The sequence below is a fragment of the Pristiophorus japonicus genome, chromosome X (assembly GCF_044704955.1).
Source record: "Pristiophorus japonicus isolate sPriJap1 chromosome X, sPriJap1.hap1, whole genome shotgun sequence".
Lineage (NCBI taxonomy): Eukaryota > Metazoa > Chordata > Chondrichthyes > Pristiophoridae > Pristiophorus > Pristiophorus japonicus.
The window spans coordinates 21,762,404-21,790,142 of record NC_092010.1 but is presented as its reverse complement, the minus strand read 5'-3'; the positions used below and the strand labels follow the sequence as shown (position 1 = coordinate 21,790,142).

General features: G+C 50.9%; 1 protein-coding gene across 1 annotated transcript; it reads right to left on the bottom strand.

The window, feature by feature from the left end:
* Nucleotides 1–2,631: 2,631 nt before the first annotated feature.
* On the bottom strand, nucleotides 2,632–27,504 carry LOC139240812 (ankyrin repeat domain-containing protein 33B-like). The gene is made up of 3 exons (XM_070869291.1): nucleotides 27,375–27,504; nucleotides 22,507–22,647; nucleotides 2,632–3,446 (listed from the first exon to the last, which is right to left on the bottom strand). The coding sequence occupies exons 1-3, from the start codon at nucleotides 27,493–27,495 to the stop codon at nucleotides 2,632–2,634; spliced, it is 1,077 nt and encodes a 358-aa protein (XP_070725392.1). The 5' UTR covers nucleotides 27,496–27,504.
* Between the last annotated feature and the right edge of the window lie 235 nt (nucleotides 27,505–27,739).

Here is a 27,739-nt window from a genome sequence, read left to right as displayed (position 1 = left end):
TTGGAAAGGAGCATGAGAGGAGGGAAGGGCTGAAGATGAAATGATGGGGGGATTATCCGGCACACTTCTTTAATTAGGAGCAATGATTACGGACTGAGGGGGGAGAAGAAATTGCAGCAATTGTTGCAGTGTTTTAAAGGCACTGACCTGTTGGGATGAGGATATCCTGGAAAGAATTCGGAAGGTTTGATTAGGATCAATTTTTAAACTACAATAGATTAATATGTTACGGGAGACAAATTAAACTTCAGGTTTTGATGTTAATATGTGTTGGAGGAATGGCTGTGCAGAGTGGCGGAAAGGATTTGTGTCACACAATGGAATGATCACGGTGTTGTCAATGTTTTTAATGTTGAATAAATTATATAAAAAAAAAGTGGGCAGCACACTCGCCTCTGAGTCAGAAGGTTGTGGGTTCAAGTCCCACTCCAGAGACTTGAGCACATGATTCAGGCTGACACTCCAGTGTAGTGCTGAGGGAGTGCTGCACTGTCGGAGGTGCCAACTTTTGGATAAGACATTAAATCGAGGCCCCATCTGCTCGCTCAGGCGGAGATGTAAAAGATCCCTTGGCACTATTTCGAAGAAGAGCAGGGGAGTTCTCCCCAGTGTCCTGGCCGATATTTATTCCTCAACCAACGTAACGAGAACAGGTGATATGGTCATTATTCATAGGGAGCTTGCTGTGCGCAAATTTGCTGCTGTGTTTCCTACATTACAACAGTGATTGCACTTTAAAAGTACTTCATTGGCTGTAAAGTGCTTTGGGATGTGCGATGGTCGTGAAAGGTGCTATATAAATGCAAGTTTTTCCTTCTTTTCATTTTACCTTACAAGTTATCCTCTGTGGATCACACCCCATGCTGTGCACTAAATCCTGTGGATCATTGGTTTCATCCTGTGGTTCATGATCTACATTCACAATCAATGTAGGACAGATGGCTGATTGACAGTTCTGGGACCATTCGTCCCGAAATAGGCTTGGTTTTATTATATTCATCAATCCACTGGCATACATATACATATCTTAAGAAACACAAATCCATAAAAACAAAGCAATGGATTCTAGCCATTAACAGACTTCAAAATGACACAATTTCAGCATCTATTCCAAAACAGCTGTCCACAATAAATAAAATATATTAATATTTGTAATACAGTCTGCTGCATTTGTCAGTAGGCCGTTCCCCCAAATGATTTTCCTTTCAGTTAAAAATGTCAAAAATGCAATTCACACCCTCCGCCCCACTTTCTCTGCTCCTCTCTTGAAAGCACAAACTAATGCCATCTCTCAGCACTCGGCCAAGTGTCCATTCTTCCTGCCTAAACCTTTAGGGGGAGAAATTGGGCTCCTTTGCACACCGGGGGGCGCTAACAGGGCGCAAATGCCTTTGCGACTGGGCGTGGCGCTGTTAACGACTCCCGCCATATTGGCTGGGAGTTTAGCGACAGCGCTACGGTGTTGTGCCCCTATCTCCTGCGTCCGGAGACCGTGACGTCATCAGCGTGCGCATCGCCCCGTTAGCGCCCCGGACCCGAAATTCACTTCCGCCCCCCTGCAGCAGCGCCAGGCGCAAACACCGCCAGCTGCAGGGGACGCGTGTCGGGGCGATGATTAAAGGCGAGACGGCCGAGGTAAGTGTGGTTGCCGGTTTCTTCGCGGGATCCTGGCCGCGATCGCTCAGCCCCGGTAACTCTGCTTGAGTGTCGGGCTGATCGCGTGGCTTCCCCACTCCATGGTGGTCCAGGACTGTTATCGCCCCCAAACAGGTCGATACCGAATTTCTCCCCCTAGAGTGAGTTTCGTAGCCAAGCTATTCAATGCCCACAACCGCTCACTTTCCAGTAGGGGTCATTGAAGAGGGACTAGCAGCAGGGTCTTAGGCAGAGTCCCCCCCACCCTTCGCCACCCTCCTCCCAGCCCATCGGGTAGCCAACTGTAGTATCGGGAGTAGAAATCAGTTTGCCCCTTACCCCGGAACGGGTAGATTCAAGGCCCAGTTGAGATTGGGCCTCAGGCTTCATTCACATCAGGCCAGCTGGCCATCCCCAAGCAGTTCCCTGGCGAAAACTTTTCACATTTCTAGGCCTCTTTCTCTCCTGCCACCCTGGCCATGGCCTGCTAATATGGGGGAAAGGCAGTGACTCAGTGCCAGCATGACGTATTGGACACATAATTAGTTGGCTAACTTTTATAGCGGTGCACTGATCTTATCAAACTTTTATTGAGACATATTTCACTTGACCACAGATAACGACATTGAGCCATGGCAACGTTGTACAAAAGACTTTCCTTGGTTACAAAAGGAAAGGTGAGCCTTGCTACCCGATGAAGTGCCACCTTGATTTCATCTTCACAAACACACCTCGAGGAATCATAGACATTCCCACAGAGCCACCTCTGATGCTTTGCCACTGTTTACATCAGGCAGGGAGGTCTCAGGGGCCATCTTCCATTTCCTTCCAAAGGCCATCTTGTCGAACCAATTCCAGAGTGATGAACAGCCAGAAAGAGCAAGCCAATTGCCACATCACAAAGATATGTTAAAGTGCGCAATAAATAAGTTTCGCTTCTTCAGCAGAAGTCCTTCTTTCCTTCACAGAAAGATGGTTTGTTTCCCTTCCGCTTGCTCATTCCTTTTCCTGCATTTGTTTTTTCAAAGCCTTGTCGAGCTTCTTGTCCTCCTTCAGCTGCTTGTACTTCCATTTCGGGAGAGGTAGTAGATACTTGTTCTTTGACATCCGCTTTTTCTCCCTTTTACCTGTGGGAGGTGAAACCTTGCTGACTTGAATCTTTGGTATGCAGCCGGAACGAACAGCGCTATCCCTGCAATACGATTGTGTGGGCCAAATGCTTGCCTTGTCACCTTCAGCATCGGTGGGTGCGACACGGGAACTGACCAACCAGCCGTGTGTTCTTTGCTTCGCTCCATTTCCCCCCTCAGAGGATCTACTGCGGGTGGAAGGGGCTTCGTTTCCATCGGACCGTTTTGGTGGTCTATCTTGAGGTTGGGCCTCATTCTCCTTTTGCAAAGAGCGGCGCATCAGTATTTCTGGTACTGCCCCTCGGCACTTCCCAACAGCTGGAGGACTACCTGGACAAATGGTCCTGCAGGCAATGGCAATGAATGGACTGAACAGGCTCGTGGTCATCCTCACCATATGAGCCAAAACACCGTCGTATTCGGGGTCAGAAGTGACCTTTGTGCTCAACATAGATCTCAGCCGGTCGGAAATCGCCTTGCCCCGAGATTTTGGTGCCGTTGCCTTTTCAGCCAGTCCTTTGGGACCTGGCCATTCTGGGATGTAGTTGTCCGTGATTTGAGCCACACAAGGCCGCTGCATCAGCTGCTTGATTCGGAGAGAAGTTGCAAACCTCCCAGTCAACAGTGCCCATTCGTCCGCTCTCCTTCCTCGATTGAGATCGACTCCTTCAACATCCGCTCCTGGTGTAAGCAAAAATGAACATAAGAACATAAGAAATAGGAACAGGAGTAGGCCATGCGGCCCCTCGAGCCTGCTCCGCCATTCAATAAGATCACGGCTGATCTGATCATGGACTCAGCTCCACTTCCCTGCCCACTCCCCATAACCCTTCACTCCCTTATCGCTCAAAAATCTGTCTATCTCTGCCTTAAATATATTCAGTGACCCAGCCTCTACAGCTCTCTGGGACAGAGAATTCCATAGATTTATGACCCTCTGAGAGAAGAAATTCCTCCTCATCTCAGTTTTAAATGGGCGACCCCTTATTCTGAAACTATGCCCCCTAGTTCTAGATTCCCCCACGAGGGGAAACATCCTCTCTGCATCCACCTTGTCAAGCCCCCTCATAATCTTATCCATTTCAATAAGATCACCTCTCATTCTTCTAAGCTCCAATGAGTATAGGCCCAACCTGCTCAACCTATCTTCACAAGACAACCCCTTCATCTTCGGAATCAACCTAGTGAACCTTCTCTGAACAGCCTCCAATGTATCCTTCCTTAAATACGGAGACCAAAACTGTACGCAGTACTCCAGGTGTGGCCTCGCCAATACCCTGTACAGTTGTAGCAGGACTTCCCTACTTTTATACTCTAGCCCCCTTGCAATAAAGGCCAACATTCCATTTGCCTTCCTAATTACTTGCTGTACCTGCATGCTAACTTTTTGCGTTTCATGTCTTTGCGAAACGGTCTTAAAGCACCAAGATAACATTCAAGTGAGCCCATTGCGAATCAACAGTGAATCCTTCTGATCATATCATGACATTACAGTATATCGGAGAATGGGGGGATCTTTCACCCATGATAATTCGAATTGCTTCCTCGTGTATAATCTGTACAATGGGAAGCGGTGGTTTATAGGAAGACATTCTAAATGACATTCGTCCTTCTGTAGTTTAGCCCAGTGATAACAGTGGAATGCTCCTTCCACTTCAACGGAAAGATTTGAAGCTGGTGCCTCTTATAATGAAGCTCTGTCTGCACATTGACTAAATCTTTTCAATACACTTTTGGAAAGCATTCATTCCTGTTCATTTACAGGAAACTGGCAATCTCAGGGCCACTGATGTTTTTTCTTCTTTTTTTTCCCGCTCTCAAAGGCGACAACTCTTGCTGGGGTGAAGTTAGTCACCCACCACAAACACCCAGTTGATGACTCTTACTATTTGAGTCTCGGCAATAAGTGTTGCCTGGCCATTTGACTGTGTAGGCTGTCCTGCCTCCATTCTACACCCACACTGCAATTTTCAGTCATATCGTCCAGATGAAATGTTTTGCTCTGCTGGTGCAAAAGATCCCACGGCACTATTGGATGGGGACCAGGAACAGGAACCTTGGCTAATTCGAAATTGGAGCTCTCTTGGCATGTGATCAGCCATCTCAGCACAGGGCAAGAATCAACCCTGGCTTGTAAGGCCCAGTCCGAAACTAGATGATGCCTTTAAAGAGAAGGAAGAAAGCACTTTACAGCCTTCTGGACTCAACATCGAGTTCAACAATTTCAGACTGTAACCTCTGCCCTAATTTTTTCAGATGGCAGCTCTGGATAATTCTGCTATTCCCATTTACACCTCCTTTGGACCCATCATTTGTTTCCTTACTTGTCCCATTACCATCTCCTTTTGCCTTGCATCATCATCCCTTTTGTCTCTCTAATCTCTCCTGCCTTCCACCCGATCACAGACCTTCCCTTTTGTTCTTTCCTCCCCTCCCCCCTTTTCCTGCCCCTGCACTTGCTTAAACATATGTTACATCTCTAACTTTTCCCAGTTCTGACGAAAGGTTAATCGAATGCACTGCCTGAAAAGGTGGTGGAGACAGACTCAATTTTATTTTTCAAAAGGGAGCTGGATTAAGTACCTGAAGGAAAAAGATTTGCAGGGCTACGGGGAAAGGACGGGGAGTGGGATTAGCTGAGAGTCGGCACGGACTCGAGGGGCCGAATGGCCTTCTTCCGTGCTGCAACCATTCGATGATTCTATGACCTGAAACGTTAACTCTGTTTCTCTCCACAGATGCTGCCTGACCTGCTGAGTGTTTCCAGTATTTTCTGTTTTTATTTATTACTGAAGAAAGAACTTCATTGATACAGTGCCTCATCACACCCTCAGGGTGTGCCTAAGTATTTTACAACCAATGGATTACTGCAGTCACTTTTATGTTGACAAACATGGTAGTCAATTTATGTACAACAGAAAATGAAGAATGACCAGTTAGTCTATTTTTTAGTGGTGTTGGTTTAGGGAGGAATAGTGCCGTGGGATCTTTTACACCAGCAGAGCAAAACATTTCATCTGGACGATATGACTGAAAATTGCAGCGCTCCCTCAGTACTGTCTTGAGGTGTCAACTCAGATAACATGATGTTATCCGTAGTGGGTCTATGAACCCATGACCTTCTGACTCAGAGATGAGAGTGCTACCAAACAAGGTCAAACTAACATTAGGCTTTCAGGGAGCTAAGAACACTGTTTTTTTCCCCCACTCAATGTCTGGTAAGCTCACAACTAAAGGAGAGAATGCAATGTCCTTTCAATTAGAGTGTTAACTCACTCGTCAAATCAGTGCCAAACCGGTAGCAGTTTCAAACTGAGCTGCCTGCTGTATTTGAATGTCATGCATGAATATAACAGTATATCATAGAATCATCGAATGGTTACAGCACAGAAGGAGGCCATTCGGCCCATCGAGCCCGTGCCGGTTCTCTGCAAGAGCACTTCAGCCAGTCCCACTCCCCCGCCCTTTCCCCGTAGCCCTGCAAAACTTTTTCCCTTCAGGTACTTATCCAATTCCCTTTTGAAAGCCATGATTGAGTCTGCCCCCACCACCCTCTCAGGCCGTGCATTCCAGATCCTAACCACTCGCTGCGTAAAAAAGTTTTTCCTCATGTCGCCTTTGGTTCTTCTGCCAATCGCCTTAAATCTGTGTCCTCTGGTTCTCGACCCTTCCACCAATGGGAACAGTTTCTCTCCATCTACTCTGTCTAGAGCCCTCATACTTTTGAACACCTCTATCAAATCTCCTCGCAATACACTCTGAAACCCGCAGTGTTTGAGTGATTATCAAGGTACTTCTGCGTGTCAATAGAGTGGTGGCACCGTTACACCATTGGACACTCGGGTTGCCAACTGTAGTGGACTGGTGCCCCGATGAGGTCGTGAACCCTCTCCACCAATTACAGAAAACCTTTTAGAGATCCACACAACTAAAGAGAAAATGAGGCAAAGAGAAGCTTAATTTAATCTTAGTTTAGTCACTAAATCAGAGACTCCTTGAAGTGAGAGAGTGAAACTTAGGTGAGCTCGATCTCCAATAAGAACATAAGAAATAGGAGCAGGAGTCAGCCATTTGGCGCCTCAAGCCTGCTCCGCCATTTAATGAGATCATGGCTGATCTGATCTTGGCCTCAACTCCATTTCCCCGCCCGCTCCCCATAACCCTCTGAGAGAAGAAATTCCTCATCATTTCCATTTTAAATATTCTGAAACTATGCCCCCGAGTTTTAGAAATATCCTCTCTGCATCCACCTTGTCGAGCCCCCTCATAATCTTATATATTTCAATAAGATCACCTCTCATTCTTCTGAACTCCAATGAGTATAGGCCCAACCTGCTCAATCTTTCTTCATAAGACAACCCCTTCATCTCAGGAATCAACCTGGTGAACCTTCCCTGAACGCCCTGTACAGTTGTAGCAGGACTTCCCTACTTTTCCTCCATGAAGTTGTAGAAACATAGAAACATAGAAAACATAGAAACATAGAAAATAGGTGCAGGAGTAGGCCATTCGGCCCTTTGAGCCTGCACCACCATTCAATAAGATCATGGCTAATCATTCACCTCAGTACCCCTTTCCTGCTTTCTCTCCATACCCCTTGATCCCTTTAGCCAGAAGGGGCCACATCTAACTCCCTCTTGAATATATCCAATGAACTGGCGTCAACAACTCTCCGCGGTAGGGAATTCCACAGGTTAATAGCTCTCTGAGTGAAGAAGTTTCTCCTCACCTCAGTGCTTAGACGATATTCCCTGGTTCTGGACTTTCCCAACATCGGGAACATTCTTCCTGCATCTAACTTGTCCAGTCCCGTCAGAATTTTATATGTTTCTATGAGATCCCCTCTCATTCTTCTAAACTCCAGTGAATACAGGCCCAGTCGATCCAGTCTCTCCTCATATGTCAGTCCTGCCATCCCGGGAATCAGTCTGGTGAACCTTCGCTGCACTCCCTCAATAGCAAGAATGTCCTTCCTCAGATTAGGAGACCAAAACTGAACACAATATTCCAGGTGAGGTCTCACTAAGGCCCTGTACAACTGCAGTAAGGCCTCCCTACTCCTATACTCAAATCCTCTAGCTATGAAGGCCAACATACCATTTGCCTTCTTCACTGCCTGCTGTACCTACATGCCAACTTTCAATGATTGATGTACCATGACACCCAGGTCTCGTTGCACCTCCCCTTTTCCTAATCTGCCACAATTCAGATAATATTCTGCCTTCGTGCTTTTGCCACCAAAGTGGATAACCTCACATTTATCCACATTATACTGCACCTGCCATGCGTTTGCCCAACCTATCCAAGTCACCATGCAGCCTCTTAGCGTCCTCCTCACAGCTCACACCACCACCCAGCTTAGTGTCATCTGCAAACTTGGAGATATTACACTCAATTCCTTCATCTAAATCATTAATGTATATTGTAAATAGCTGGGGTCCCAGCACTGAGCCCTGCGGCACCCCACTAGTCACTGCCTGCCATTCTGAAAAGGACCCGTTTATCCCGACTCTCTCCTTGTCTGCCAACCAGTTCTCTATTCACGTGAGTACATTACCACCAATACCATGTGCTTTAATTTTTCACACCAATCTCTTGTGTGGGACCTTGTCAATAGCCTTTTGAAAGTCCAAATACACCACATCCACTGGTTCTCCCTTGTCCACTCTACCAATTACATCCTCAAAAAATTCTAGAGGATTTGTCAAGCAGGATTTCATAAATTCATGCTGACTTGGACCGATCCCGTCACTGCTTTCCAAATGCACTGCTATTTTATCTTTAATAATTGATTCCAACATTTTCCCCACTACTGATGTCAGGCTATAATTACCCATTTTCTCTCTTCCTCCTTTCTTAAAAAGTGGTGTTACATTAGCTACCCTCCAGTCCATAGGAACTGATCCCGAGTCGATAGACTGTTGGAAAATGATCATCAGTGTATCCACTATTTCTAGGGCTACCTCCCTAAGTACTCTGAGATGCAGACTATCAGGCCCCGGGGATTTATCGGCCTTCCATCCCATCAATTTCCCTAACACAATTTCCCACCTAATAAGGATTTCCTTCAGTTCCTCCTTCTCACTAGACCCTCGGTCCCCTAGTATTTCCGGAAGGTTATTTGTGTCTTCCTTTTGTGAATGCAGAACCAAAGTATTTGTTTAACTGGTCCGCCATTTCTTTGTTCCCCATTATAAATTTACCTGAATCTGAATGCAAGGGACCTACATTTGTTTTCACGAATCTTATTCTCTTCACATATCTATAGAAGCTTTTGCAGTCAGTTTTTATGTTCCCAGCAAGCTTCCTCTCATACTCTATTTTCCCCCTCCTAATTAAACCCTTTGTCCTCCTCTGCTGTATTATAAAATTCTCCCAGGTTTGCTGCTTTTTCTGGCCAATTTATATGCCTCTTCCTTGGATTTAACACTATCTTTAATTTCCCTTGTTAGCCACGGTTGAGCCAGACAGGGATGTACAATTGCTGAAGTTCATCTATGTGATCTTGTATTTAAAATGTGAGGAGTATCTTGTGGATAAATGAAACAAAGTGATAAATGAACTATTTACTGAACAGGAATTTGTTGCCTTTCAAACATGTATTCAAATCAGTGCCCACTCCTAGTGCAGCGTGGGTATGTTGTACAATCAGGTCTCCTCAGTCTGTGCAATCCACTCAGTGTGACAGATGACAGGTAAAGCCTCTGATATTTCTCCCTGATCCTCAAGATAATTAAATGAAAACTGCAGGATATCAGTCCAACATTACAAGCCAATTATTCAACTCTGATTAGATTGGATTGTGTTTTGTCGAGCATTTGATCTCGATTTCGGAATCATCCACAGAATCTGCAGTGCCCTACTTAATCACTTGTTTGTCTGTCCGACAGGAGTTAATTGAGACAGTTATGAAGTACTCTTAATAGGAGTCGATCGAACACAGCTTCTGGTAAAAAGGTCAAATCTCTCTTCTGGTTCGAGGCTCAGAAGTGTTATCCTCATGATCCCTTCTTCTGATCAATTTATTTTCTTTTGAAACATTTTTTGGGAATTACTTTTCTGCTGATCATGCTGGGGAAAAGCAACACTTTCGGCTTTCGTCAGCCAGTGTCAGCAACAAGTGCTTCTAGTCCAGCTATTGTTCAGCTAGAATGTAGACCAGGTTTGACTAGACTGGACTGTGTAAACTCGAGGTGATCCAAAACTCAGCTGCTCGTGTCCTAACTCGCACCAAGTCCCGCTCACCCATCACCCCCTGTGCTCGGTGCCCCGTGTCCTAACTCGCACAAAGTTCCGCTCATCCATCACCCCCTGTGCTCGGTGCCCCGTGTCCTAACTCGCACAAAGTCCCGCTCACCCATCACCCACTGTGCTCGGTGCCCCGTGTCCTAACTCGCACAAAGTCCCGCTCACCCATCACCCACTGTGCTCGGTGCCCCGTGTCCTAACTCGCACAAAGTCCCGCTCACCCATCACCCACTGTGCTCGGTGCCCCGTGTCCTAACTCGCACAAAGTCCCGCTCACCCATCACCCACTGTGCTCGGTGCCCCGTGTCCTAACTCGCACAAAGTCCCGCTCACCCATCACCCACTGTGCTCGGTGCCCCGTGTCCTAACTCGCACCAAGTCCCGCTCACCCATCACCCCCTGTGCTCGGTGCCCCGTGTCCTAACTCGCACAAAGTCCCGCTCACCCATCACCCACTGTGCTCGGTGCCCCGTGTCCTAACTCGCACCAAGTCCCGCTCACCCATCACCCTCTGTGCTCGGTGCCCCGTGTCCTAACTCGCACCAAGTCCCGCTCACCCATCACCCTCTGTGCTCGGTGCCCCGTGTCCTAACTCGCACAAAGTCCCGCTCACCCATCACCCACTGTGCTCGGTGCCCCGTGTCCTAACTCGCACCAAGTCCCGCTCACCCATCACCCTCTGTGCTCGGTGCCCCGTGTCCTAACTCGCACCAAGTCCCGCTCACCCATCACCCTCTGTGCTCACTGACTTACATTGGCTTCATGTTAAGCAACGCCTCGATTTCAAAATTCTCATCCTTATTTTCAAATCCCTCCATGGCCTCGCCCCTCACTATCTCTGTCATCTCCTCCAGCCCCACAATCCCCTGAGATATCTGCACTCATCAAATTGAGTCAGAAGGTTGTGGGTTCACGTCCCACTCCAGGGTCTTGAGCACATAAATCTAGGCTGACACTTCAGTGTAGTACTGAGGGAGTGCTGCACTGTCGGAGGTGCCGTCTATCGGATGAGACATTAAACTGAGGCCCCGTCTAACCTCTTAGGTGCACGTAAAAGATCCCACGACAACATTTCGAAGAAGAGCAGGGGAGTTATCCCTGGTGTCCTGGCCAATATTTATACCTCAACCAACATCACTAGAACAGATGATCTGGTCATTTTCACATTGCTGTTTGTGGGAGCTTGCTGTGCACAAATTGGCTGCCGCGTTTCCTACATTACAACCGTGACTACGCTTCAAAAGTACTTAATTGGCTGTAAAGCGCTTTGGGACGTCCTGAAAGGCGCTATATAAATGCAAGTCTTTCGTTTTTTTTAATCTGCCTTAGTTAGACTTTCCCATTCCCATTTAATTTCGATGATATTTTGAGCCGTAAGTTGTTGAAAGTGCGAACTGATGATGTTGCAGGGAGAGGAAACCGACCATCTGGGGACAAGTGACTGTGTATCTCCTTAAATCAATCAGATTGAAGGAGTGTGAAATTAACAGCGCAAGGAGTGAAGAGGAAGTGTAAATTAGAGCGGGTGAATTCAATATCACATCAGGTACAGAAAAAGAGAGAAGCAACGACTGGATGAAGAGAGAGAGAGAGAAAAAAGAGAAAGCAAGAAAAAGTTAAAAATCAGGGGCCTGAATTTCCCCATTTTTGTGCCTCGTTAGTGCCTTGGGTGAGGGCGGGCGGCGGTAGTGCCTCGGGCGAAATTGCACCTAAGTTTTTGGGGGCGATTTGCTGGTCACGCCGTGCCCTGTGGTTAGCGCCCTGGGCCAGCACGCAACAGGCGACGATGTCATCGGTGTGCGCGCCAACCCCTCACCGGCCTGCGGGGGAAATTGCCCCATGGGCCGCGACGCTGGCGCCAGCTTCGTGGGGTGCTGACATCCGGCCGGGGAGCCCCTTAATTGTGAAGCCATGTGCGCCCCGGGCCGCCATTTTATTTTGTCGGCCGACATTAGTGTCGGCCCGTCAATGGCGGCCCTCGCCTCGCCTGTGTCCCTTTTGGGTGCCAGGCCACTGGCCCGGTCAAGGGCATCCCTGATGGCTCAGTGGCAGCCACCAAAAGGACCTGCAGAGTGTGTAGCGGCCCTCCCATTTAACTTAAGGGAAGCTGCGTTGTAGCGTGTCATCGCTACGCGGAGCCTCTGCCGCACTGAACTCAATGCCGCGGCAACGCCCTGGGAGCGTCCCTCCAACGAGGTGGAGCGCCGGACGGAGACAGTGCTCTGCCTCATTTGAGGCGCAAAGCCCAATTGCACGCCGGAGGCGGGATTTCCAGCTCGGGCAGTAAAAGTCCCAGGCTCGGAAAGTTACCGCCCCCAAACGGGACACAGGGCAATTTCAGCCCCCTCAGTGATTTAATTGTAAATGTTACATTTAAAAAAAAATCTCGAACAATGAAAACCTGACCGAATGAGAGTCCACACTTATAATAGTTCATTTTCAGTGTCAAAGAGGTTCATTGGCAGTAATTAACAATTAGCATGTCGTTAATAGAAGCTCTGACATTTAATTGAGGCTTAATTAAATATACGTGGACCTTAAATGGCTCCAAAACAGGCTCAGTGCCAGCTGAGTTCAGTGGTAAGTTTCATTCGTATCTACTGTATAACTACAGCAGATTCACACCGTTCAGTGCATTTCATGGTGAGCCAGACAGCGAGATGCCGTTTTCACGGAGCACCTGGGAGAGCAACTTTAACCGCGCATCTTCCCCTCGCCTCAAGTTGCCGTGGCATTTGCGCATGACTAACGGCGGGCGCCATTTGCCTCGCTATTATTTTGACAGCAAATTATGGGCCAATTGTAGGATTTGATTCTGAATATCAGCGTGGGAGATGAGCACTTCAATGGTGGGCCGGGGGAGCAGGGTCCAATTTTATCGTAACCCACCTGTAGGGAAACTGACAACATCGCTGGTTTCATGCCCGGTCTGATTTTACTCTCCATTTTAGTCAATATTGGGCGGGGTGGAAAACCGGTGTTCCACCCGATCCCAGCGTCAGGTTACGTCAAAATGACCTCACGGATCTTTGTTGTCAAGACGATAAACCAAAAGAAAAGGTTGATACTTTTTAGCTGTTAAAGGAATAATGAGCAGAGTGCCTCGTGAGCAAAGCTCCTGGGAGCTTGGCGACTTGATTATACCCAAGTTCCAGCCCCAGCACACAACTCTTTTTTTTTTGGGGGGGGGAACAAAATAAACATTAGATCAAGTGCCCCCCGATCTGGGGGACACTCCAAACACTTAACTGCCCCTTTATTTTTTAAAATGTTTTTTGTTTTTTTTGTGGGGTTTTTTTGTGATTTTTTTTGGGGAGCATTAAAACCATATATTTTATAAGTGCCCCCTATAAAAAGGGGGGGGCACTAAAACCGGCAATTAAAACATATAAAATCAAATTAAAATTTGGTTGCCGGGGGTGATGATGCACTCCAATCCCTCCGGCGCTCGCCGCGAGCGTACCGGTGGACACCGCGTGCTCCATCTCCAGGGACACCCTGGCCCAGATGTACACGCGGAAGAGAGGCAGGCAGTCAGGCTGAATGACCCCCTCGACCGTCCACTGCCTGGACCGGCTGATGGCACCCTTGGCCGTGCCCAGGAGCAGTCCTACGAGGAGGCCTTCGGACCTACCCGCTCCCCTCCGTACAGGGTGCCCAAAGATCAGGAGTGTGGGACTGAAGTGCAGCCAGAAATTGAGGAGCAGCCCCTTTAAATAATGGAACAGGGGCTGCAACCTCGTACATTCAATAAAAACATGGAACACGGACTCTTCCAGACCTCAGAAATTGCAGGCGGCCTGGGAGCCCGTGAACCGACTTTAAAAATTTATTGCACGGGACTGCTCCGAGCACCACCCTCCAGGCCAAGTCCCCGATAAATAGTGGGAGGACTCCCGCGTAGAGTGCACTCCATCGGGGACCCCCGCCTCCTCCGGACGGCAAGATGGTGCGCCATGGCGTGTCTGGACGGCAGACGAGGATGGCAAAGTTGAGGGTGTGCAGGAGCAGCCCGTACAGGAAACCCCTCCGCGCGGAACTGAAAGGCACGGAGGGGATTTCCCCGAGGCGGCTCAAGTTGTGAGGCGCCGGCTCCCGAGGGAGGTTCCGGGGTTTGGCGCCGATGAGGAATTCCGTCCGTGCAGGGGTCAGTTCGGACGGGATCTCCCAACGTGCTTGAGCCTCCTCGACACACCTAACGGAGTCAGGGCCCAGCGCTGTTTTTAGTGACTCAATGGCATCGGCTGCGCGGCGGACGTCGGCCGAATTTAGGCGCCGTGCCAGCACGTCTGGTGCCATCCAGCCCGCTCCTCCGCTATCGAGCAGGTCCCTGACCTTGGTCACCTCGCCAGCCACAGCCCTCGCATCCGACTGCCACATAAAACCTCAGTCGTGGAGGTACAGATTCCCGAGCAGCGGCTCCTGCAGGACAGCCGCCTCTCCAGACGGTGGAGAGCTGCGCTTGGTGGAGACTTTGTTCCTGACCCTGATGAGTTCCTTGTAAAAGACAGGCAGCTCCTGGACGGCAGTCCTGACGCCCCCCCATGCTCACAAACAGGAGCTGCGTGTCATAGTTGAGGCTGTGCTGCTGGCGGAAGAAATACGTCGCCAGAGCACACCACCTAGGAGGGGGCTCGACGTAAAGGTATCTCTGCAGGGTCTGAAGACGGAAAGTCGCGAGCTGGGCGCTGACGCACACCAACGACTGAACGCCCTCCCTAAGCGGGAGACTCAAGACCGCGGCAGAGACCCAGTGCTTCCTGTTGTTCTTGAAGAAGTCCACCAGCTTCTTCTGTATCTTGGCGACAAATGCAGGGGGAGGGGTCAAAGTGACCAGCCGGTACCATAGCATAGTGGCCACCAGCTGGTTTATGACTAGCGCTCGACCCCTGTAGGACAGCACTCGGAGCAGTCCTGTCCAGCGCCCTAGGCGAGCGGCGACCTTGGCCTCCAGCTCTTGCCAGTTCGCCGGCCAGGCTTCCTCATCGGGGCTAAGGTGGACGTCAAGATAGAGGAGATGGATCGTGGTCCGGGCAAAAGGCCTGAGCTCCTCCAGCAGGGAGTCCACCCGCCACTGACCCACCAGGAGTCCGGAACATTTCTCCCAGTTGACCCTGGTGGAGGATGCGGCCGAGTAAATCTCCTGGCACTCACGCATCCTCCGCAGGTCAGCGGGATCCTCTACCGTGAGGAGCACGTCATCGGCGTAAGCCGAGAAGATGACCTCCACGCCCGGCCCTTGCAGAGCCAGTCCTGTCAACCTCATCCGCAGGAGGCGCAGGAAAGGCTCCACGCAGATGGCATATAACTGGCCGGACATGGGGCATCCCTGGCGCACCCCTCTCCTAAAGCGAGGGGGCGCCGTCAAAGACCCATTAACCTTAATCAGACACTCCGCGGCGGCGTACAAAAGTCGGATCCGGGCGCCGAAATGCGTCCCGAACCCGAAAGCGCGCAGAGTTCTGAACAGATAGTCGTGATCCACCCTGTCGAATGCCTTCTCTTGGTCGAGGGATAGGAAGGCGACCGACAGACTAGCCTCCTGGGAATGATGGATGAGGTCCCGGACCAGATGGATGTTATCGTGGATTGTCCGGCCCGGGACCGTGTAGGACTGGTCGGGGTGGATCATGTGGTCCAGCGCGGCGCCAAGGCGAGCAGACATCACCCTGGCGAAGATTTTGTAGTCCGTGCTGAGGAGGGAGACCGGGCGCCAGTTCTTAAGGAGGCGGAGATCACCCTTCTTAGGCAACAGGACGATGACTGCCCTGCGCCAAGAGAGGGGCGTCTCCCCAGTCGCCAGACTTTCCCCCAGGACCCGCGCGTAGTTGCCCCCCAGGATGTCCCAGAACGCCCTGTGGAACTCCACGGTCAGCCCGTCCAGCCCCGGGGCTTTTCCCCTCGAGAGCCGGTCGAGGGCGCCAGTCAGCTCCGCCAGGCTTAGCGGAGCTTCCAGATTTTCGGCGCCCTCCGGGCCAAACTTCGGCAAATCCTCCCACAAAATGCTATGCGCTTCCTCGCTGGATGGCTCCGGAGAGAACAGAGCCCTGTAATATTCTCGGGCCCTGTTGCTGACGCCCTCCGGATCCGAGACGAGAGAGCCATCGTCGGCCAGCAGCGTCAAGAGCTGCTTACGGACACTCTGCCTTTTTTCCAGCGAGTAGAAGGGGGAGCCGCGGTCCAGATCCCGCAGGAACCGGATCCGCGACCTCACGAATGCGCCTCGGGACCCGACGAACTGCAGGTCCTTCAGCGCGGCCTTCTTCTCTTCATACACCGTACATGGTCAAGTCGTCGAGGACCTGGCCCTGAGACGGGATTCCAGGTCGAGCATCTCTTTTTCTAGGCGCCCGACCCTGGCCGCCCGCCTCTTGGTCGACCCCCTCACATACTCTTGACAGAAGACGCGGACGTGAGCCTTGCCCACGTCCCACCATAGCCTCAAGGAGGGGAAGCCCCCCTGCTTCCTTCTCCAGTCGGACCAGAATCGACGGAACGAGTCCTGGAACCGCACGTCCTGCAGCAGCCGGTTGTTAAAGTGCCAGTACGCGGACCCCGTCCTCGCGCGGAGCGAAGCGAGCTCCGCCCACACCAGGTGGTGGTCCGAACACGGCACCGGCCGCATGGAGGCCGCTGGGACGCAGGAAACGTACGCCCGAGACACGTAAAGGCGGTCGATTCTGGACCATCCTCTTCCAGGCCTCACCCAAGTAAAGGCGCTGGAGTCGGGGTGGAGATTTCGCCAGACGTCCCCCAAGTCGAAGGACCCGACCAGGATCGCCATCATGCTCTGCGGGGCACCGAGTGGTCCCTCGCCTCGAGGGTGCAGTTAAAATCCCCCCCGAGGACAATGCAGTCGCCGACGTCGACGGAGCCAAGAAGAGCGGACACCTCTTCAAAGAAGCGCGTTTGCTGCGGGCCGGGCTGAGGGGCGTACACGTTCACGAGATGGAGCGGCACGTCCCCCAGGCGAACCGTTACGTGCAGCAAGCGGCCTGGCACGGGCTCCTCGACCCCCAAGATCTCCGGCTGAAAAAGCGGGGCCAGCAAGATGGCCACCCCACTAGAAGTGGCGGTGAGGTGGCTCATGCGGACCTCTCCTTGCCATTCCAGGAGCCACGTGGCTTCATCTCCCGGAACGGTGTGGGTTTCTTGCAGGAAGCACACCGCATATTTCCCCTCCCGCAGGAGCGAAAAATTGTTAAATCTATGGCGTGCCTCTCTGCCGCCGTTGATGTTGAGGCTGGCTATGGTTATCTTCATGGCAAAAGCATAGTGTAACCTCTACCTAACCTATTGTGGGGGAGGGAGCGGAGTCGTTTGTTGACCTCCACTCCTTCAGCAACCCAGCGAGGAACGTTTTGAGCCGGCGCAGCTCAAGGCTTTGTGCCTTTGATGAGGGCCCGCCCGCGGCCATGGTTTTAGCGGCGGCGCGGACGGACCTGATGAGCAGCGCCGGCTCGGACCATTTGTCCAGGGCCAGATGGGCTCGGTTGCGGCAACCCTGGCTCTGGACCATAAAATCACGGAGCTCCTTGGCAGGAATGAGGGGGGACTCAGCGGCGGGAACGAGGAGATCCACCGCCTCACTGGCAATGGACTCCAGATCTTCCCCCGCGCCCTCCACCGAGTCCCCGTCCCCCTCCGGGAGGTCGCCGCCAGCAGCTGGTCCGTCGACGGCACGAGGTACGGCAAACGGCCCGGCCGCTCCATCTGGCCCTGGCTCTGCCCCGATCCCACCCCCAGGATCGTCGGCAGAGGAGTCCCCACTGGGCTCTTTTAATTGTGGTGCCGGGTCAGGAAGCGGCAGCGGAAGGGGGTCCTCCCCCGCCCCAGGGACCGGGGAACATGGAGACACCTGGTCAAAGAAATGCTCCAGGTCCTCCAATTCCCCCAGCTCCAAAGTTGGGGGCGAGGGTTGGTGTTCTTCCCCGTCCCCGCCGCCACCCCCCGGCCCAGCGTGTGCATGTTCTTTAAAACTATTAAAATGTTCAGTTTCTGCCGGGTCGTGTAAATCCCGGGGGAATTTGGTTAATAGCTGGGCGGGCTCAGGTTCAGCCTTTTCGGCCCCGCCCGCCTCAGTCCCCGGGACGCTCGACCCGGCGACAACGCTTTCCTCCGCCGGCCCCACGCCCGCCACGACAGGCAGATCTTCCACACCATCCCTGGGAGGCAGAGGCTGGGCAGCCTCGACTGTCTGACCCTCCCCGGGGACAGATTCCCCCCCGCCTACAGCGCGGTTTGGGGGCGCTGGTGGGGGACGCGGGACACGCGGCGGGCACCGACACCTCCGCGGAGGGATGTGGTTCCCCCTCCACCTCATTGGAGCGGCGCCTCCTTTTTTTCCTGGGGGGGGCGCGGAGGCAGGGAGACCTCCATGTCTGCCGAGGCCTCCTGGTCCACTCCCCCCTTTTGTTTTTCTTGCCCGCGCCCGAGCCCCTCTGCGGTATTTGTCGAGGGCTCGGGCACGGGCTCAGGGCACCCCGCGCTCACCGGTGACAGGGTTGGGCCGAGCGCCGTGATGGGACTGTCCGGTGCACTGAGGGGACCCGCCTCGAGGTGTTTACTTTCCCTCCGCGCCTTCCTTCCGACCGGACGCTCTCCCTCCCCCCCGCCGGAAGCCGCGAAGACAAAGGCCTCCAACGATGTCCGCGGACGCTACTAGGGGGAGGGGTGGCGGCGGCGCCAGCCTTGGCCGCCTTCGGTGGTTTGGCGGCCTTGGAGGCGGGGCAGTTCTTACGAACGTGCCCCACCTCCCTGCAGGCATGGCACCGCACGCCGTCCGACGTCCAGAAGACGCGGTAGGCAGTCCCCTCGTGCACCACGCTAAAGGTGCCCTCCGTCAAATCCTCCCGCGCCAGCCGGACAAAAAGCTGGCGGCGGAAGGAGAATACGTGACGCAGGCTGATCTCCCTGAGGCCGAGCGGTATCAGGTTAATCCCTGACCTTACCTCCCCCAGTTGATGTAGGTGGGGGAGCAGGAGCTCAGCGGGAACAAAGGGCGGGACGTTCGATACGATGACCCTCTGCGTGGTGGCCTCGAGAGGGTCCACCGGCAGGAACGTCCCGCCCACCGTGAGCCCCTTTTCGAGGGCCAGGGACACCGCCCGCTCCAACCCCAGGAAGAACACAGCCTTCCCGGACATCTTGGAGGCTGCGACAATGGCCGAGGGGCCGACTACCCCAGCCATCGCCCCCACGCACTCCTCAATGCTGATTGTGGGGTGAGTGTAGCTCTTGACCCCGTTTTTCTTTGTAATTAATCTGAACGGTGGCAGGGCAGCAGGAGGTGCCGTGGATGTGGACACCGCCTGCGCATATGTCCTCGCTGGCCCTGCCACCGGCGTGGAAGGGGTTGCCATCACGAGGTCCATTTAAGGGCTACACTCACCCCAAAGTCACAGGCCTTAATGGTCTTCAAGAGGCCTCGTTTAATATATGAGCAGAGGGAGCTCTTAATGAGGCACACCTCTCCCCTAGTTGACGATTGGGGAGGGGCCATGCTTCCTCTGCTCAGTTGTCTTATAATTGCTTTTTTTTTAAGTTAGGAGGAAAGGGGCTCTCAGAGAGAGACCGACCGACCCACCCACCTACCCACCCTTACAGTGCTGGGTGGGGTGCACTCCCCAGATGGCGAAGGAACAAAGTCTTATGGATGGTCTTCGGGTGGGGGGAGATGTCTTCATCCAGGATAGCTGGAGCTACCCAGGCACAGCACTCCCAACGATGTTAATAACAGGGTGTTACCGAATCTTCAGCCAGGTAGCTCCAGCTATCCCAGGCCAGGCAATGGGGGAGGGGTGCTTCAGTGGTGTGTGGGGCCTAGTTGTAGGCAAGACCCCCACTCACACTTCCACACACACACACCCCCCGCGATGTTCCGGCCCTCGAGAAAATCTTCTTTTCTCCCCCACCGATAAAACAAAGTCTTTAGGGAGTGCACCAATATATACCCACTTGTAGAATGTAAATAGCTCTCCCTCCTTCCACACTGGATAGATGTTGTTATTCTTTCCTCCTCTCTCCAACTCTCTGTAGCAGTGATGATAAAGGTGATGAATTCTGCTCTCCTCCTCTCCCTCTGGATGGATGGAAGTGTTGTAAGCCCCTTCCTCCTCTTCCTGGGGTGTTTCTCAGGGTTTTCCACAGGGGCTCAGGCAGGAGCAAAAGCAGAGAGCTCCTTCCCTCTCTGCTGCAAGCTGCAAATGACTAGGCCAGCACTACAACAGCTTTGTCTGTTCAGGCTGTTGTGTCGAAAGCATTAAACTGACCTCTTTAAGTGGAGAATAAAGTGATTGGCACCTACAAGGAAGCAATCTGTAGCTATTTATAAAATGACCATCATATTGCAGGGCTATGGGGAAAAAGTGGGGGATTGCTCTTTGAAAGAGCCAGTGCAGACGGGCTGAATGGCCTCCTTCTGTGCTGTACTTACCAAATGCACTGACCGAATGCACTTAATGTAAATGAGTGTGACCCTCCTGCTTGTGACATTCTTCCAGTACTTTATTGAAATGGGTGGGACAACACATTTTATATTTTAACTAAGTATATATATGGTCAGTGACCTGCCATTCAAATATCTTATAGCCTTGGCTTTGTGCAAGATGGAGTGCTTGCAGGTTTTTCCGAGTCATTCGCGCAAAATGAGGTTTTAGATTGCAGTTGGGCCAACTGGAGAAGTGTTGAGCGAAGGTGAGATGGAATAACAAACGAGAAAAACAACAATCAAAGTAAAAGTCAATTCACGTCCCACATTTATTGTTTATACTTGGCACTCTGCACAACCTGCACAAGGCTAGCCGCAGCAATATATCCTGAGCCACAACCTCGCACAGACCAGTGTCAACCCTTCCCGCTCCCCCACACAGCCCAGTGCCAATCCTCCCCGCTCTGCCACACAGCCCAGTGCCAACTCTTCCCGCTGTCCCACACAGCCCAGTGCCAACCCTTCCCGCTGTCCCACACAGCCCAGTGCCAACCCTTCCCGCTCCCCCACACAGTCCAGTGCCAACCCTTCCTGCTCCCCCACACAGCCCAGTGCCAGCCCTTCCCGCTCCCCCACAGTCCAGTGCCAGCCCTTCCTGCTCCCCCACACAGCCCAGTGCCAACCCTTCCTGCTCCCCCACACAGCCCAGTGCCAACCCTTCCCGCTGTCCCACAGCCCAGTGCCAACCCTTCCCGCTGTCCCACACAGCCCAGTGCCAACCCTTCCCGCTGTCCCACACAGCCCAGTGCCAACCCTTCCCGCTGTCCCACACAGCCCAGTGCCAACCCTTCCCACTGTCCCACACAGCCCAGTGCCAGCCCTTCCTGCTCCCCCACACAGCCCAGTGCCAACCCTTCCCGCTGTTCCACACAGCCCAGTGCCAGCCCTTCCTGCTCCCCCACACAGCCCAGTGCCAACCCTTCTTGCTCCCACACACAGCCCAGTGCCAACCCTTCCCGCTGTCCCACACAGCCCAGTGCCAACCCTTCCTGCTGTCCCACACAGCCCAGTGCCAACCCTTCCCACTGTCCCACACAGCCCAGTGCCAATCCTTCCCGCTCCCCCACACAGCCCAGTGCCAACCTTTCCTGCTGTCCCACACAGCCCAGTGCCAACCCTTCCCACTGTCCCACACAGCCCAGTGCCAACCCTTCCCACTGTCCCACACAGCCCAGTGCCAACCCTTCCCGCTGTCCCACACAGCCCAGTGCCAACCCTTCCCGCTGTCCCACACAGCCCAGTGCCAACCCTTCCCACTGTCCCACACAGCCCAGTGCCAGCCCTTCCTGCTCCCCCACACAGCCCAGTGCCAACCCTTCCCGCTGTTCCACACAGCCCAGTGCCAGCCCTTCCTGCTCCCCCACACAGCCCAGTGCCAACCCTTCTTGCTCCCACACACAGCCCAGTGCCAACCCTTCCCGCTGTCCCACACAGCCCAGTGCCAACCCTTCCCGCTCCCCCACACAGCCCAGTGCCAACCTTTCCTGCTGTCCCACACAGCCCAGTGCCAACCCTTCCCACTGTCCCACACAGCCCAGTGCCAACCCTTCCCGCTGTCCCACACAGCCCAGTGCCAACCCTTCCCACTGTCCCACACAGCCCAGTGCCAACCCTTCCCACTGTCCCACACAGCCCAGTGCCAACCCTTCCCGCTGTCCCACACAGCCCAGTGTCAACATTTCCCGCTGTCCCACACAGCCCAGTGCCAACCCTTTCCAATGTCCCACACAGCCCAGTGCCAACCCTTCCTGCTCTCCCACATCTCTGAAATGGCTCTCGGGAGAGCCTACCCCTGGCGTATCTCTGTGTCCCGCAGTGGCTCCCCTCTTTGTTGCTTGTAGAGTACTAATTCGTTTTCGTTGATGGAGTGAGCAGCTTTTTCCACTATTACTCCATTTGAACCCTCTCTTACATCACCTGTTTTCTGGAGGGGTGCTCAATGGAGTTCAAGTTCCTTTTTAAAATTGAAGCAAAAACTTATCATCATTCAGGAAAGACACTAACCTGCCATTATTAAGGAAACGACACATTCTGCTCTTCCCTGCATGGCCGCCTTGATCAAAGCAGTAAATCCTCTTTTGTCCCTCATTTCAATGTCCAACCCACTATAATAATTCAGGAGGTAGTTTACAATAGTGACATGACCTAAGGAATGGAGCAAAGATTGTGATTGCAGTTACTACTAAGGACAGAGAACCCAAGCATAATAAACCATGTCGAGTACCCTAAAAGATATAAATAGTGGGTCTCAGGTTTTATCCCACAGTCCAATATCTGACCAAGCAGGACCACAGGCTAATGGGTCGAAATTGCCCCTGTTTTTCTTTCCTGCAGTTTTTTTTAAGTCATGTCTGTTGGAAAATGCGTGGATAGAGTCCGGGAGAAACAAAATGGAAGCAGGTCCATGTGTGGGTTAAATGAGCTACAGTGTCACTGAGTGGCTGAGGGCGGAGGATGTGATGGCCTTGTGCAAAGCGCTTCAAGACACAGGCCAAGAGTTTCGGCTTTGGCCACAATCGCCGATCCGGGCGCAAATAGCGCCCAACATTGCACCAGTTTTGCAAAGTGAATTTTTCGGTCAAGTTTCCGCTGAAACTCTACTTGCACATCGCCCAACGTAAACTCTTCCATGAACCAGCGCAGCATTTTAGCATGTCATTAAAATAGAATGCTTGCATTGATAAATATTCTTTGATATATTTAAGAGTGGTAACCTGGGGCAGTTTTAGCAATAAGGCTGAAAATGGGTTTATCACAAAAAATAAGCATTTTTAATCAGTGTCTAGTCCACCATTTGTGTGTAACCTGATTTTAAATAAACTGACGATGACTTTAATAAAGTATACCAAGCCATTTACATTGGTGTACAGTAGTCAGTTTTTTTAGTAAATTAAAAAATATATTTACATTTGCGCCTTCATTAAAAACCTTAATTTTAAAAGCCTCCTCGAAGGCCCGCAAGCGGGCGCAATTAGCAGAAACTCGTAATGGTGACTAATTCGATCTGGGGGCGTGGCCAATTTTGTGGGTGGGGCCGGATTCTAAAAGAATGTTTTTTAAACCGGCGCAAAAGATTGTGGAAACTCGATTTGCGCCGGACAAAATTAGCGCGTGAAATTCCTTGCGCTTTTGCGTGGTTTGGCCGATTTTGGGCGAATTGCGCTGAAAATACCAGCACAACCCAGCGGAAGCTCCAAGTCATGATTACCTGTTCTCCAAAAGATTGGGGTAATATTCCTCTTTTGTATGTACTGCCTTGTTACTGTGTGTAACTAGCTGCACTTTAATCTTTAAAAAATGATCGATGCCACCGCATTAGTTGTCTTGTTGAACTGATCTACAACAGGTTACGCGGGTTTGATCTCTGCATAACCTTTTCCTAATCCAAACAATTCTTATGTTTTAACCACAGGTTCTATAAATTGCAGGTGATCACAAGGACTCTGATCTAAAGGGGAAAATTAACTCCGGTTGTCAGTGCACTTCAAACTGGAATTTTAAACTTTAAGATGGTTCTTTGATGTTGGCACGGTGCACTGTCATTCCAATCTGTGCCACACACCACCGGGGCACTGCCAGACAGAAAGGAGTGCTGAAGGACAACTCGCCTCAGGGCGCACTCATGCCCCTCTTTGGGGCTAGTTCAAGCGAGGCATTGCCAGAGACATGGGAGACAGCCATTTTGGCCACATTGTAGCGCACATCATCAGGAGAAGTGGAGAGAACAAAAAGGGAAAGGGTAGTGTATGTAGAGATACTTCAATCCAACCCCAACCCATCCAGTCCAAAATATATTGTTGGAGTTGTTGTTGCTAGGATTTGGACCACCACCGATGGGGATTGCTTTGTGGCAGAGGGAATTCCTCCAGGAATGAGAGCACCAATGATGCCAAGGATGAGAGGTCCTCCAGGATCTAGGTGATGCATCCAAGTGGGACTTTGACATCAGGCTTTACAGTAATTACAAAGTAATATTGCTGTTGAAGCATTTTACTGTAAACAGATTGGTTCCTGAAGTTCCAGCTGGGAAACAAAATGCTAATTAATTTGTTTAAATTGTGATCTAATTGATTTGAAGCCTGGCTAATACCGCTGGAGGCCAGGTTAGCCTTATGCTCTGAAGACGCTAACAAAAGACGCCAACCATCAGTAAGGTTGAAACTCCAGGTCCAGTTAGACTGCAACTGAGCATTACCAAGGACCTTTTTCTTTGGCACACACCTGAAAGTATAAACTGGATGGCTGTTAACGGTAATGAATTTGGAAATCTCATCCCAGTTTCCAATGGGTTAATAGTTCGACATCATCAATTGATGCAGTAGAGAGAGGACACGCCAGACTGCAAGAGGCTTCATAACATGTGCAAGTGGGACTTCATTTCAAAATTGTCCATAAGTAAAGTAGACATGGTCAATGTAAGCCTGAGGGCAAGTTGCTTGGCTGAGGGTGGCCTCAGACATCAATGACAAAAACAACCTGCATTTTTATAGCACCTTTAACATAGTAAAACGTCCCAAGGTGATTCACAGGAGTCTTATCAAACACCAAGCATCATAAGGACATATTAGGACAGGTGATCACAAACTTGATCAAAGAGGTAGGTTTTAAGGAGCGCCTCAAAGGAGGATAAAGAGGCGGAGAGGTTTAGGGAGGGAATTCCAGAGCTTGGGGCCCAGGCAGCTGAAGGCATGGCCACCGATGGTGGAGCGACTATAATCAAGGATGTTCAAGAGGCCAGAATTTGAGGAGCGCAGACATCTCGGCAGGGGCGGGGGGAGGGTGGGGGGAGGAGGAGATTAAAGAGATAGGGAGGGGCGAGACCCATGGAGGGATTTGAAAACAAGGATGAGAATTTTAAAATCGAGGTAGGGAGAATGGGAGAAAATAGTGTGAAGAAGCAGAGACAGAAGAGTAAGACCTGCATGGGCTTAGTTACAAATGTTTTGGGATAGTCACATATAGACGCTTTACTACTTTAAAGGTGCTAGATAAATGTAAGTTGTTGTTGATGCAATGCAAGAAATTACAGTTGGAGAAAAACAAACCATCATTTGGGGTCTTTAATTTCCCAAAAATTGCAACATTCAAATGAGATTAGTCATCATATAGAGCCACAAGTGCGATCTCCAGTTTGCCCACAATCTTTCATCACTGCATTGAATGAACTGACCCACTCCATGCCCATCATGGCCCACAGGGGCTCACAGGACCTTTCATTGTTCCAACCTCTCACTCTCCACAGATACCGCCTGGCCTGCTGAGTCCTTCCTGCATTTTCTGCTTTTATTTCTGATTTCCACTAATTTTGTTCCAAGCGCAAGTGATTTGTTCAGGTAATTGCACAGCGGATGGTGAAATTTGATGCAGAATGTTTCGTCCAAAGTGATTCTGCAATTAAATTAGCAGGTGGCATCTCCAGGGTGATTGACGTGCCTCTCCTGCCATATACTCTAAATAGACAGAGTAACTGGTGGGAGGACGAGTGATGATGGAGCACAGAAGTCAATAGGAATTGAATAATTGTGTTTTATTAGTTTAACGCAAAAGCCAGAAAGCCAAATAATAGTCAAGATTATTCACCTCTGATCAGATATGTTTTACGGCTGAGATTTCCACGGTCTCAGACCTTTGAATGTTTCAGAGTATTTTTATCTTCAGCTTTGTCTATAGGGGTATGGTAGCATAGTTGTTTTGTTACTAGATTAGTAATCTAGAGATTAATGATCCAGAGACGTGAGTTCAAATCCCACCATGGCTGCTGGGGAATTTACATTCAGTTAATTAAATACATCTGGAATTAATAAACTAGTATCAGTAATGGTGACCATGAAACTACCAGATTGTCGTAAAGACCCAACTGGTTCACTAATGTCCTTTAGGGAAGGAAATCTGCTGTCCTTACCAGATCTGGCTTATATGTGACTCCAGACCCACAGCAACATGTTTGACTCTTAACTGCCCTCTGAAATGACCGAGCAAGCCACCCAGTTGTACCAACCACTATGACAAAGTCAGCACTGTGGGAGCACCTTCACCACACGGACTGCAGCGGTTCAAGAAGGCGGCTCACCAGCACCTTCTCGAAGGCAATTAGGGATGGGCAATAAATGCTGGCCTTGCCAGCGATGCCCACATTCCGTGAGTGAATAAAAAAAAAAGATCCTTTTCAACCCTGAAATCTGTTTCAACTCAACAGAGGCCAAAAGGGAAGGCAAAGTTCTCCCTCATTGCTGACCGTTAAAATCCCAAGGGCCACTGATTTGTAGACGCATCCGTCTTGTTCCCAGTGGAAATGGGCCCATAGTACAAGCACTTCCTCACTATGGTCACAAAACAAATTTCCCTCATCTCCATGCCTCATGTATGCACCTGTGAGAATGCTCACAAGTTTAAGAACATAAGAAATAGGAGCAGGAGTAGGCCATTTGGCCCCTCGAGCCTGGTCTGCCATTCAATACGATCACGGCTGATCTGATCATGGACTCAGCTCCACTTCCCTGCCCACTCCCCATAACCCTTTGCTCTCTTATCGCTCAAAAATCTGTCTATCTCCGCCTTAAATATATTCAATGACCCAGCCTCCACAGCTCTCTGGGACTTTTATATTCTTGTAGAGCTGTTGAGTTATGAGTGGCTTAACCGGTCACGCAATGTTCACAAGACTCAATAAAACCCCAGCCAGTTGGTTCCGGGGGATCCACGATGAGGTTGTGAGCCTGGTGGATGAACTGGTAATGTGTAGTGTGATTGATAAACCTTTGCTAATAAACCAACTCGTTCTTAATAGCAATGGGTTGCGATGAATTCTTAAGCAAAGAACCCATGAAGCAGATACATTACAGCAATACAACAACAATCTATTAGATACTCACCTGACTGAGCAGCCATCATCAGAGCTGTGTTCCCATCCATGTCCTGCTGATTGATGTCTAGCCCAATGCATTTATCCAGCATCTGCGCCACACCAAAAAAACCCATGTAGCAGCCAATCATGAGTCCATTCTATTGGCAAATAAGGAGCAAGTTCAATATTCTGAGGTGCATTATAGTCAGTAAAACAGTTCCACAGTGTAACCTCCATTAACAACCTTCCAGCTTATCAGTCAAAATAATCACAGGACAAAGCCTTACACAAGGCGTTTTGCTGGAGTTTTGCGCCGTGCCCCGTTTGTTCGATTTTTTTCTCCCCCTCACCCTTCAGCTCGAAAAATATTTGCGCCACAACTTGCTGGAGGTG